The following is a 13,994-nucleotide window of genomic DNA, read 5'->3' as shown; positions in this document are numbered from 1 at the left end:
TAATGTCTAATAATTAAACGTATTGGACGACTCATTAAAGATGTTTTTATCTTTAACATTTTATTACACGCTAAATTTTCCTTCCTTTTTTTGGGTTCATTGTGAAACATTTTGTGCAACGTCTTAAATTTTCTATAGAATATTTATAGCATATTTCAATACACGATAAAACCCACACACGTTTTCCTTTTATAATAGTAATTTGTTTTGTTTTATTCATATCTATATATATTTTTGTAAAATGTATTTGATAATACAGTGATAAACTGTGGTGATTCAGAGGAAGAAAATTATGATTGCGAATATAATAAATAATCAGCAGTAAACAATAAAGTTTTTAATATATAACGTAATGATTTACTGAGACAGGAAAAAATAAAATGAAGTCTTGAGTTTCAAAGTGATCATTCTTTTGCTTTATATTATTATTGTTACAAAAACATTCCAGGAACGACCTTTATCTAATATTTTAGAGGACATGATCCGAACAGCGAATCGACAAACCCCGTCCCTGTAGCTTTAGTATGACATGACCTTGGCTGTGTGCATTTTAATTTCTCCATCTTTAGAAGGGCACTAGCAGGGGTTCTTTCCCCCTCTACAGCCCAGCGCGGGGGCACAGGGATTGCCCCGGGCAAAACAGCTCACAGCGCACAATTCCCTTCCACCGGTAAGTACCCGTAACACTTCATTAACAATTAATTGAATTCCGTCTATCAGGAATAAAGGTTTAAAGAGAGGTCTACCCCCATACACACACACACACACACACACACACACACACACACACACACACACACACACACACACACACACACACACACACACACACACACACACAAAGAGGACCTACATTACTGTACGAGATGATCAGATCGCCAGTGAGTGAACTCGGCCTGAACTGACTGACTGGTCCTGAAATCAGATATACACATTATAAACAATTACTATTATAAACAATTATATAATAATACTGAAATTCTTTTAGGTACCTTTTTATTCTTCACTCTGCCTTCCTAAGTTTAGACTAGTCCTTCTCAGATAAAGAATGCCAAAGAAGAATTTTTTTTTTTTTAATGGTAGGAACTTCTGATTGGGCCACGAGGAAATTAATTCTTGATTTTCTTCGTTTAAACCTATAAAAGCTTTTTTTTTTTTTTTATACAAAGGTTTAATTTAAAAAAAAAAACAAGAACACAGAATAAAAACAATATTGCCATGTAATCAAAAGTACAAATTAGAATACAGGTCACAGTAATAAGACTTTTATTCCAAAAAGGGAAAACAATCCAGGAAAAATGTGGCATAATTTAAAACAGTCATTAAAAAATAACAGCGATTTATTTATTTATTTTTTTCAACAGTAATTTCTTTAAAAAAAAAAAAAAAAAAAAGGTTCAACCAGGTACAAAAAAAGAACTGAAAGTATTGTCTTTCTTTTATACATATATATAAATATAAAAGAAACCTTCAGCATCGACCATTCAAGAGAGTGTTTAGTGTTCTCTTCCAGAGGACGTCCTCCTGATCATGTGAATTTATACGTGAGAATGTTAAGGACATAACTGCTACTGAAAACTGTGATGATACGGTATATGAGAGAGAGAGAGAGAGAGAGAGAGAGAGAGAGGAGAGCTTCAGGTAAACAGACAGATGAAGCAGGATTAAAGGAGGAGAGCTGTGGGGTTTACTGCCTGGTAAAAAGGATATGATTGATAATCCAGCGTCTGCGTCAGTACTCCTGTGAGGATGAACTCAGCGTTGTGCACCTCTAATAATCCAGTAAGAAGAAGAGGAAAAAGAACAGCACACAAAATAATGAGCTTCAAGGTGTGGGTGTGACAAACAGCATGAAAATCTAAATATAGAAATTGGAAATGTTTCCATTTAAAGCTGCTGTTTCTACAGCAATTCATCCATACATTGATTTGAACGATGGATTGATTGATAGATTGTCAAAAAGTCATACAATCACTCAAACCATCAATCCATCAAACAATCCAATATACCAACAATTCATCAAAACAATCAACTGGTCCATCAATCAGTCCATTCAACTAATCAACCATCTCATCAATCCACATATCATACATTTACTAAATCCATCAATCCACTCAACCAATCAATCCATCAATCTATTAACTCATCCATTTTCCTATTAGTTGTTCAATCCATATCTTTACTGTTATAATATTTAAGCATAAATTGTAATTTAATGATTATTTCTCACAAGGTTTTCTCAATTATGAAAATCTTTTTAAGGTCAATAAATAGTAAAAGATGACTGCATCATTTAAGTTCTTTAATCCGGTTACAAGCCAAGAAAAAAGCTGTTAAGTATTCGAGCATGTACGTTTATATAATCCTGCAAGACACTATAGAAAATTAATCAACACCTTCTGGCCAATCAGAATCCTGGAAACAACAGCACTGTGAGATGAACCTTTATAACAGAAACTGTAACACGGCTGTATTTGTCTTTTTTTTCTTACCGATGTTCTTCAGAAAATATTCACGGCACAGATGCAGATCGTTGTCGCATGAAATGAGGATGATTTCCGGAAGGTTCTGTTTCAGAAAAGAGCAAAAATGAACACGTTGACACAAAAATTAGCAACACATCCTATGAAGATCTGCTGAACGTTACCTTCATGCAACTGCTTTTATAAAGAAGCGTTAAAGGTGTGAGAAGGAAAAGAGGGGAGGAAGTACCTTGTTTTGCTTGTGCTCCATGATTTTACGGAACGACGGCTGTCTGGACAGCAGCTTCCCCCCGGCGCTCTCGACGATGGCTCTCATGGTGCTGAGGCTCGGACAGATTCCCGGTGTAATGTAGAAGAATTTACCCTGAGGAGACAGGAACGGACATCTTTAATACACGTACATCTCAGTCAGGGAAAGTCCTATGTGACAACCAATTACACTACATCGGTGCTGGAGGACAGCACAGGCTGAGCGAGAGAGAGAGAGAGAGAGAGAGAGAGAGAGAGAGCGCAAAAGTAGAAGAGAGGACAGATAAAAGAGAGGAAGGAATATGGTATGGTTCAACAGATAGTGAGTGAAAAAAAAAAGGCAACGGGAAAAGAAGACAAAAGTAAGGAATTAATGACAAACGAGAAAAGGAAAAGATAATGTGAGGAATGGTTATGAGAAGACAAAGAGAAAAGGATAAATGATCAAAAATGTACAAGGAAGAAGAAGAGAAGGACAAAAAAGAAACAGCAAAGAAAAAAATGAAGACAAAGGAGAAGAGAAAAAGCAGAAAAATAAATGTAAAAGTGTAATATGGTGATGTTAGATAATGGTGGTGGCGATGTTGATGTTGGATGATGTTCATGTTGAATGGTGTTGATGTTGGACATCGATGCAGATGTTGGACAGTGGTGATGATGGACAATGATGGTGGTAATATCAACCTTGAAGAGTGGAGCAGCATGAGCTTTTTTCAGTGACTCCTCCAAACTGAAACAGAAGAGCACCTCAGCCTCTGCGTCCCGCAGAATGTAACTCTTTTCATCTACAGACACACACACACCCACACAATATTATAAAAACACACACTATTATAGAACACACACTATTACAGAGCTCTTGTCTGGGGATTTTATATGAAAGCTTAAATCTGATCCTAAGGCTGATCATTTAAAAAAACCTGGTCAAAACTGGATAAATGTTCTGTATCTGTATAAACTGATTTCCTGTTCCTGAAAATGAATAAAATTGCTTCTCCTCTCGGACTCACCCACAAACTTCTGGCATTTCCAGCTCTCCTGCAGCCACTCAGGAGTGACGATGTGCTTAACAACAGAGATGGCCGTCAGGAACTTGACCGTGCGCGTCACTTTGCTGGCCACCAGATGAGTGCACTTCTGCGCGCTCTCTGCCACTTCACCACCGAGCTCATAAAGTCTCTGAAACGGACAGAGGACGAGTGTGAGAGGCTGCGAGTCATCACCAACACTCGAGTGTCATCTCGGAGCAGATATTGATTTCTCTCGCCTCTCAAGCTGCAGTGAAGTCTTAAACGTGTTTTGAAGAATCAAATCAGTAAAAAGTGCACTATAACGTCCGGTACTCAGGAGATCACAAGCCAATAACGAGATGTATGACAGAAAAACAATGAGTTTATTTATTTACCTTTATATACTGCTGGGCCTGCTGAGGTTCAAAACCAGTAAAGAAAACGAACGGGGTTGACTCCGGGGGAAGCTTTTTAGACGGTGTGGGCAGCTCCTCTATTCTACAGAGAGAAATAATAATCACATTAGTTACTCCACGAGCACGACTTCACACTATAGCCCATATTTACATTTACAGCAGCTGGCAGACGCCCTTATACAGAGCGACTTACAACTGAGCAGGGGAGGGTAAAGGGCCATGCTCAGGGGCCCTGCAGAGGCAGCTTGGTGGTGGTGGGATTTGAACTTGTGACCTTCTGATCCAAAGTCCAATTCCTTACTCACTGAGCTACAACCTCCAGGTATTTGATTGCTTATATGTTGACAAACAAAAATAGGACTGAACATTTTCACTATACAAATTCTCAATACATTTACACTCTAGACCACAAAAGTAAAATAAATCATTAACAGGGCAGTGAGCTGCCATTGTTACTGCCCCTAACTGGCCCACGCTTATCCGTGTCTAGTGAACGTTCTGATTCAACTGATTTACTTGTTAAACGAGTAAAAAAGCAGTTAATCCATGACTAATCACCAACAGACAGACAGACACACACTTCAAATAAACACACAAGTGCACTCCAAACTCACTTGGGCTTCTTGGCAGGTGGCTGCGAGGAACCCTCTGCCTGTTTCTGTTTCTGCTGCAGACGGAGACTCTGAACACAGACAAGACACTCAGATACTCAACACACACCAGTGCCGGAAAAGTCCATCATCGTTATTAACAGCATCACAGGAGAGAGAAAGCTTGGCTTTACAGAATCCGCACTGTTTTTCCTACTCATGAAATCAACAATGGTGTAGGATTAAAAGAGTTTTAGTCAAAATATCTAGAATTCTCAAAAATTCAGAACATCAGATTTCATCACCCATGCAAATGAAAATGAAAATTAATAATACCACTTGTTTGTGACAGCCGAGAGTGCATATGGAATACAAACCCACCCACAATTAACTTTATATGGTAGCAAGAGTTGTGATACAACAACTGTGAAAATTAAAGAGTTGTATTTAAGTTTTACCAAAAAAAAAAATCTAGCTCTGAAAATTTCTTATTAAAAAACCCATTAAAAGTCAAAACAATATCATTTTCAATATTTAAAAAAAGAAGTACAGTTGTATAACAAATATATCAATAAAAAAATGATAAATAAGACCTTTGGTATCTTAGGAACTTTTTAAGTTTATTTTGAAAAGCTGTTCTGTATTTCACTCCATCAGACACCGTTTGAAGAGAACTCGTGTTAGTTACTTTTGCAACACCAGTGAAAAGTGTTTTGGTTTTTGAGACACCTTTTGTTTCTATGCAACAAACTCAGTAAAAGGCAGAAACACACAGGCATTGGACAGTAAATGAGTAGATGAAAGTTCTGTGGAGTCCAAACATAACATTTGTGTCTCTAGCAGAAGAACTTGTGTGAGATGAAGAGCAGGAGAGAAGATGTGATCAGATTCCCTCACCCCCACACTCACACATGGAGGTGGAAGTTTAATGGTTTGGGGTTGTTTTGGAGCAGTGAAGGTTCCTGAAAGTGAAATAAATCCTGATCCAACATGGCTCCCATTCCGTACTTCATCACCATGCAGTTCCGTCTGGACTGCAGCTCATTGGAAGCGACTTCACCGTACAACAAGACGATGAGCCGAAGCGCACGTCTGAGTTCTGTACGTGTTATTTAGAGAGCAGACAGACGTCTGGAGTGATATCTATCATGGAACCACCTGCACAGTCACTGCACCTCAGTCCTACTGAACTGCTCTGAGATGAACTGGATCACATGAAAGAAATCTCCATCTAGTGAAGAACAACTTCTGTGAGTTTTACAAGAGGCACAGCAACGTTTCTCTGCTGAATGTTTGGAGAAACGAAGTGTCCTGAGGATTTTTCAATGGAAATAAAAGCGGAAAATCTGGACATTTATAGATTTGTTTGGTCAAAGTAAATCTGTTATATTACAGAGTCTGTTGCATATAAAGAAGTGTCTCTCAAAAATGATTAAAGACTAGACGTTTGCACACTTTTGACAGACGCTATATATCAACGCCATATAACCGGTTATGAAAATGTTATCTAATATACAAATCCCCCTGGAGCCAGATTAGACCCAGCACAGCACATCTGGGTTTTCTAATTAATAATAACTTCTGTCCTTCACTAGGCATATAAACAAGTCTCAAACGTCCAATAAAAAAAAGCGTTTTTTTTTAAACAGTCCTCTTACCACTAAGGCTTCTGGCGAGACTTTTACAGGATTTCTCCAAGCAGCTGAAGAGGAAAAAAAAAATATTCAGACAGACAATCTATCAACTAAACAAACATTCACGACAATATAATACCCAGGTATCTATAAGATCAGGTTTAACGCATTAAAACTCCTAAATAGACTACAAAAAAATTGCGTTTAATGAACAGATTCTTACCCAGCAGGTTCTGGACAAGGTGTGTGTTAGGAGCGAGAGGTTCAGCCAAGTTGAACTGAGTGTATCGGCTGTGCTGGATCTGCCGTAAAGCCTCGAAATTTCCCAGCAGGATGTCACACAGCCACTGAGCGTTCACACACGGGATTCTCCATTCCTTCGCCTTCTCGTACTTTAGCCCACTTGGCCTAGAAACCACACCCACACCCACACACTGATTAGCTTTAGAGGCACCACAGAGACCATTTACACTGCCATCAACGTTCTGTGTGATCTACAACATTGTAGATGTGATTTGAGACACAATGTTAACTGGACGTGGAAATTGTCCAAATGTTTACACTAGTGAGGAACCCCTGACTGAAACCAGAGTGAAGAAGTGGATTATTAAAGGCTTACTCTTTGCAGATGAGAACAGTGTTGCTGCGACACAGGTATCCCGTGTAGCGAGCTCCAGCTAAGTAGGCCATGAGCTTCAGGTCCTCTCGATCGCTGTCCACAAAACCAGTGACTGAAATAATCTATATATTAAAAAAAAAAAAAAATTTAAATAAATATTATATACATCATGCTGAAAGAGAGCAGAAGCAGCGTGCTGGTCTTGTTCATACATGCTGAGAACAGGGTTTGGCTCCTGGAGGAAAACTGAAGGGCAGATGGAGTGTGCGATGAGGAGGAACCATCCTCTTCTTCTTCAGCACCGTGTTGAGCCAGTGAGCTGTAACACAGCGCTTGCCTTCCCTCAAAGCCTAACAGAGTGGAAAAAAATGGGTTTTTTTGTTTGTTTTTTTAAAGAATGCCTTTATAGCTCAAACTGCTTCCACACATTAATTACATATTAACGTAGAACTTGTACAAACAGACAGCCAGGTGTGCTCACCTGCAGGTACATGCTGCTGACTTGACTTTCACACAGTAAGTGGGTGCAGCGATTCAAAGCCGAGTCCACCGAGCCACCGTATGCCTGAATAATCTGCGGGAAATAAATAAAAATTTAATGTAGTCACCGGATAACAACCAAAATGTTCATACTACAGGACAATACGATCCGCATTCTCACCCGCTTCCATGTGGCCAGGAGCTGTTTATCAGCCATCTGCTCCGGATAATCTGCAATGGCGAAGACGCAGCCGACCAGGAAGCCATCTTCAGGAACTGACCGAAAAAGTAGATTTAATTACTAAAGCAATCAAACTATCAAAACAAAACAAAATTTTGCTTTCAAAACATTTTTAACAAAAATCAAACACTTACTACAGTGCTTAGTTTTTTTTTCTGTAAATTGTATTAGTTATGTATAATAAGTTAATAATTAAAAAAAATATTTTATATTTTTAAATGTTAAACATTTCATAGCTTTAAAAATTCATAATCAATTTCTGCCATTAATTGAATTATTTACAAATTATTTTGGATTTTTTTTTTTTTTTTTTTACACAAAATTCATCAATATTTATCACCAGTTAAATAAATGATACTTATACTCAAATTGCTACTGACTTATTTATAAACAACAAAAATATTTAACAATTAACTATTTTTTTTAATTCTTAAAAAAAAGAGAAGTTTAAGGATTACACAAAAAAAAAGAATGACGCAATAAAATGTAATTATATATTTTTTAAAACAAATCAGCTCCCAAAATATATATATATATAATTTAATTGCTCTATTCTATCTATCTATCTATCTATCTATCTATCGATCGATCGATCGATCTAGAAAGTTAGCCTTTTTTTTTTTTTTTTTGCAATTCCGAGTTTTATTTGCCAATTGGGCAGCGTCACCCCTCTGTAGTGCCAGAAAGTTTTACACATTGAAACTTGAATAAGCTTCAATCAATAAAATTGCATGGTATCAAACTGAGCCTCTATTACAGTACTCGATTAATTGACGGAATAATCAGTAGAATAGTCGATTACTAAAATAATCGACAGCTGCAGCCCAAAATAAAACCTTAATTTATCAAAATGGATCTAATTATTTTCTCTTTGGGGCAAAACTGTGCAGACTTGATGATAGCGATTACATGACCTCACTGCTGTACTTACTCTCCTGCCCTGGTTCATGCCCCAGCAGTTGATGCGGCTGCACGAGCTGCAGCGGTGTCTGGGTCTGATGTTGCAAAGTCTGCGTATTTTGCATTTGTTGCTGCTGCTGCTGCTGCTGTAACTGTTGCTGCTGATGCAGCTGATGCATGTGCTGTTGCTGCTGTTGCAGGAAATGCTGCTGCTGCTGCTGCTGCTGCTGCAAATGTTGCTGGTGCAGCTGCTGCTGATTTTGCTGTTGTTGCTGCTGTTGTTGCAGCTGGAGCCTGTGTTGCTGCAGTAACTGCTGCTGTAATGCATGCTGCTGTTGCTGTAAGGGCGTTCGAAGAAACTGCTGTTGCTGCGGCGGCGGCGGCGGCGGTCGGAGTTGCTGCTGCAGAAAGCCGTGCGGCTGCTGCTGCTGCTGCGAGTACATCTGCTGGTGCATCTGCTGCGGGAGGAACTGATGTGGCTGCTGTGGCATTTGAGAAAAATTCGCCTGTTGCTGCTGTTGCTGCAGGTGATGTATTTGCATGGACTGTGGCTGCAGGTGCATTAATGGATGTTGTTGGAGCACCTGCTGCTGTGCGTGTTGCTGCTGCTGCTGCTGCTGCTGCTGCGTAGGGATCGGGTGTGCCTGCTGCTGCTGCTGTGTAGGAATCGGGTGTGCCTGCTGCTGTTGCTGTTGTTGCTGCTGCTGCTGTTGCTGTTGCTGTTGTTGCTGTTGTTGCTGTTGCAGCTGTTGCTGGTGCTGGAGTAACTGCTGCTGCACTTCTGGAGTAAGCTGTGTTGCTGTGTGCGGTGGAGGTTTCGTGGTATTAAAAAGCAGCTGACTGGGAATGCCAGGTTGGTTCTGAGTCCCCTGCGCTGTCACACTTTTAGCAGTCAGACTCTGAAGAATCTTAAATAACAAGAACTCATTACTAAACATGACTCAATTTCCTCCAATCAGAATTCAACACCGCAGTGGTTTAATTGACTATTTATAATATATATACACTTTTATAATTGCATAAAACATCACTGTACACAAACAAAATACATCTCTCTTACATGTGCAACGTTGGACGACCGAGGCAGCTGCTGCTGCGGCTGCTGATCTCCGCTCTTGTTTATGTTTCGCAAAAGGCGTGGCCCAGAGTTCAACCCAGAAATCATCTCTGGACGCTCCGCCCCCTGGGCGTTACCTGACACAGGGGGAACGCTGTCACACAAGTTAATGAGTGCCGTGTCTTTGCTTGGTTGAAGGCGGTGCTTAGAAAGCGTCCAGTTGAGGTTGAGCTCTCTTTATCCGATTCGTCCGAGTCGTCGAACATGACCTCGGCTTTGGGCGAGGGTGAGCGTGGGCGCCTGGAAGGCGACGCCCCTCGTGAGGAGGCGGGGCTGGAGCGCTTGCTGCCCTCCGAGCACGAACTACGTTCATTTTCATCTTCGCTGACCTCATCATCTTCCTCTTCCTCGTAGTAGGTGAGTCTCGGGTGGTAAAGCGGCTCGTCCTTCCTGCTCTTGGTTTTCACCGAGTCGGTGATCCACTCCGGGGTGACGATTTTAATCCCGCTGTGCCTCAGCGCGCATTCATATTTCACCTAAGAACAAACCAAATCTTTTAAAATGCATCCCGATGTGCGTACGCCTATTATTCAACAAATCAAAAATACACACACGGACATACAGACTATTTTTTCTACGACTATAAGCAACATTAAAGAGCCACTGGTTATGATTAATAACAATTTGAAATAGGGAAAAAAGTTGGTTAAATATTTAAATTATTATACATTTTTATTATTCTTCAATTTCAACTTTTATTTTTTTAGAAAGCTCCACCCCAGGATCTACACTGAGCCGAAAAACTAACGGGAGGACCATCCAAACAAAAACAAGCAGTGAAGTGAATTTTTTCTAATGGAGTTTTAATTTACACCATTAATATCTCTCATTTTCTACATATTTTAAACAAATAGAACATTTTGAAAAAATAACCAATAATTACTGCATAAACACACACACATATATTTCATCTGCAAAAATAAGTAACATTTTGGCTTTTACCTTTTTCTGCTCTATTAAAAACTACTTCTCCCCCACATGCAACATGCAGTGAGAAAAAGATGTGCACCAAAAGTTACAACCAGATTAATAGCCAATTAAAAATAAACGATGATCTTGTGTTTTCCTAAAAAGCAGTCTTAAAAACTGGTTACAATTCTATAATAAGATAAACGGACGCTGGGGTTTCTAGTGTGGATTTTGAGGAAGAGGAGCGAGTAATTGTTTAGAGCAGGTATCAGGGTGAGGGCTATAAAACACACCCGTCCTCCAAACCGGCCCTAAAACCGCAGCAACACCAAACGCAGGCTAATAAACCAACCTTTACAACACGTAAAGCCTCCAAAGGCTACACACACACACACACACAAACGCACCATAGTCACAGACGTCTGGCTGTTAAACGCAACCCAACGACAGCGTATAAACGCAGCTGAAACACACTGTCTTGCCATAAAAGAGAAAGAAGAACGAGACAAGGACACTGTGTTCAGCTTTCACGAGGACAAATCTACATGCACGTTTAGGACGCCCGTTATAAACTCCGAAGTGGAGAAAGGAAAAGGGGGGAAAAAAAGACAGAATATTATTTACCCCCTTGGGTTCAGGAACCACCAGATGTGTACATTTTTTGTTGAAATTCAGCTGACACTCTCCTCCATAAAATGTAATAAAGGCCCACAGGGTGCTGAGATCCTCCTTCAGCTGAGCGAGAGAGACAGACAGAGAGAGAGAGAGAGAGAGAGAGAGAGAGAGAGAGAGAGAGAGAGAGAGAGAGAGAGCGAGAGAGATGGATACACAAAACAAGCTGATGAAAAAAACAAACAAAAGGAAGAGAACCTAGGATACATTTTTGATGCGTGGAAAATAAATAAATAAAAACAAAAGACTTACGTGGGGTAAACATGCCCGAACTCCAGAGAACAACTGCCCCGACTCAGGAGAAAAACCTGTAACGCTGATTAACAGGTAGTCAAGGGGACAATAAATGACCTGCAAGCATGGGTTTGTTTTTTGGTTTTTTTAAATCAAATATACGTGTTATTCAGAGACTTCAAAAATACTGACACTGTAAACGGAAAGTGTCACAGTAACACACACACCTCACATTTTATACCCTACAAATTCCTATTAAAATGTATGTTTGATCAAATTAATATCTAACATTCTATATATCTATTACAGACTTGTACAGAAGGATACGGCAGCAGGTCTCCACATCTGACCGACAGAATCACCCACGAGGGCTGAGGGAAAAAAAACAAGTTTGATACAACATCCCAGGAAAAAACTGTTAATATGAATAAAACACAACCTATCACATGGCTTTGTTGTGAAAGTAGATGTAGATTAGGTTTATGATGTACATTGAGTGGTGTGTTTTGCTAATCAATACCACGATTATTATTCCCGTATCACACACGTGTTTTACCTTCACTACAGGTAAGAAGAAGACCTCGCGTGCCTCGCTGACCTCCGAGTTGTCCCCATCCTCTGTGATGATGTGCGTGGCAAGGGCGATGTAGGACACTTCCTTTCCCTTCCCTGACTTTAGCAGCTGCACCACCTGAAATCACACCAACAGATGTGGCAAAGTTCAGCTGAATGAAGCCTCTGCGTTAGTCCTTAAAAGCTCTCAATAAACTTTCACCATGTCACATTGCATGCTGAAGAGTCTCCATTTGATAGATCCAGAGCAGAGAAACATTCTTTGAAACTTGCTTGAGGTTATACGGAGATTTAAACGACATGTTGCATTATAGTATTAATTATACTGGGTGCGTCTCTAAAGCCCCAGCCATAACAGATCTACAACAAATATCTGGAGATGTAAGGACTTCCTCACACCCAATTCATATACTGTTTAACTTCACTTCACTTCACAAGTACCAGCAGGTTTTAATCATCTTCTCAACCAAAATCACCGTACTGCATTCTACTCTATCTAACTATATGTCTGTCTGTCTGTTTATTTATCCAGCTATCCACCATATATGCATCCACACAACCATCCATCCTATCCATTCATCTTTCTCACTGTCTCCATCTATTTACCCTCTCCCTCTACCTATCCATCTAGGCATCCATCTACCCATCGTTCTTACTGTCTCCATCCTTCCACCCACCTCTGTACATATTTCTCTCACTATCCATCCATCCATCCATCCATGTATACATCGATCCATCTATTCAAATACCTACCTACTTACCTATCATCCATCCATCCAAATAATACATCTGAAAATATCACAGGTGTTTCAAACCCACAAGATGATTGGAGTTCTCCCTCACAGTAGATGTAAATGTGATCCCCCTCTGTCAGTATTATTATCTACAGGACTTTCAGGACTTTAACAAGTTATTAAACCATACATCTGATTAAATGTCACTCAAGCAAAACTCTAAAAACTCTGAGCTCCAAGTTCCCACGCTTTCAGGCTGAGGGTTAGCAAGCTAGTCTTCCAGCTGTAAATATAACAACATCTGTACAAATAAATTACACACCCATCACCCTGTACATCTTCATACCCGGAGTTAATACAGGTCTTATTCACACTCTGACTGGGACTAACACTTATTTATTGATTAGCACGCTAGCTAGTAAACACGCCTTTACAGTACATTACAGGTGACTGGCTAGCTAGCGTTAGCATTTAGGCTAAGCGTCATTACATCACAATTTTTACAGGTTAATTATAATGACGTCACTCGTGAGTTGATCTTAAAATAGGCGCGCGCTTAAAGGCTCACGTCGAAGCCCCGTGTGTTAAAGAAACTATCCGGGTTTCTTTATAGCCGTGCTAGCTAGCAGTGCTAAGATGCTAAGAAGCTAACAGTGACAGAAAAAAAGACTAACTTCACCTTCGGCTCGATATCTCCGACGACGTAAAACTTCACGTCCTTAAAAAGCTCTTCGGGGACTTTCAGCTCTTCCTCCAGCATTATTATTGTTATTATTGATTTCTAATAAATTACACAAAGCCGCTGAATGAAACTTATCACGATAAAAGCACAAACATTATTGGAGCTCCTCAACAGCTTCGGCGACTGAACAGAGGTGACTGCTGGCCGCCTCTTTTGCTTTCCCACCCGCATTCGGGGGTATTCGATGTCATTTGTTAGTTGCGACAAAACCCTTTAACGACGATTGGCTGATACAGAGGACGTCGCCGGGTTTCTACGTATCAGCCAATCCGATTGCACAGGGCGGGATCTGTTGGAAAACGGGTAGGCGAAAAATGTATCTAAAGCGCCAAAGAGGATTCGGCGGGAGGACGAGAAACATGAAAGGTATCAGGGGGATGTAATAGAGTAT

General features: G+C 40.0%; 1 protein-coding gene across 1 annotated transcript; it reads right to left on the bottom strand.

The window, feature by feature from the left end:
* Positions 1–1,249: 1,249 nt before the first annotated feature.
* paxip1 (PAX interacting (with transcription-activation domain) protein 1) lies at positions 1,250–13,770 on the bottom strand. Its single transcript, XM_046876962.1, is given in 22 exon segments — positions 1,250–1,544; positions 1,711–1,771; positions 2,493–2,568; positions 2,713–2,847; positions 3,417–3,517; positions 3,743–3,911; positions 4,138–4,240; positions 4,773–4,840; positions 6,407–6,450; positions 6,606–6,790; positions 7,002–7,123; positions 7,214–7,351; positions 7,483–7,575; positions 7,663–7,757; positions 8,654–9,530; positions 9,683–9,909; positions 9,912–10,215; positions 11,273–11,383; positions 11,573–11,636; positions 11,882–11,925; positions 12,111–12,245; positions 13,541–13,770. Coding segments are annotated over 22 exon segments (3,249 nt in total). The 5' UTR covers positions 13,622–13,770; the 3' UTR covers positions 1,250–1,528.
* Positions 13,771–13,994: the final 224 nt, after the last annotated feature.

This window comes from Silurus meridionalis, chromosome 20 (assembly GCF_014805685.1).
Source record: "Silurus meridionalis isolate SWU-2019-XX chromosome 20, ASM1480568v1, whole genome shotgun sequence".
Taxonomy (NCBI): domain Eukaryota; kingdom Metazoa; phylum Chordata; class Actinopteri; order Siluriformes; family Siluridae; genus Silurus; species Silurus meridionalis.
This window is presented reverse-complemented; position numbering and strand designations above follow the sequence as displayed.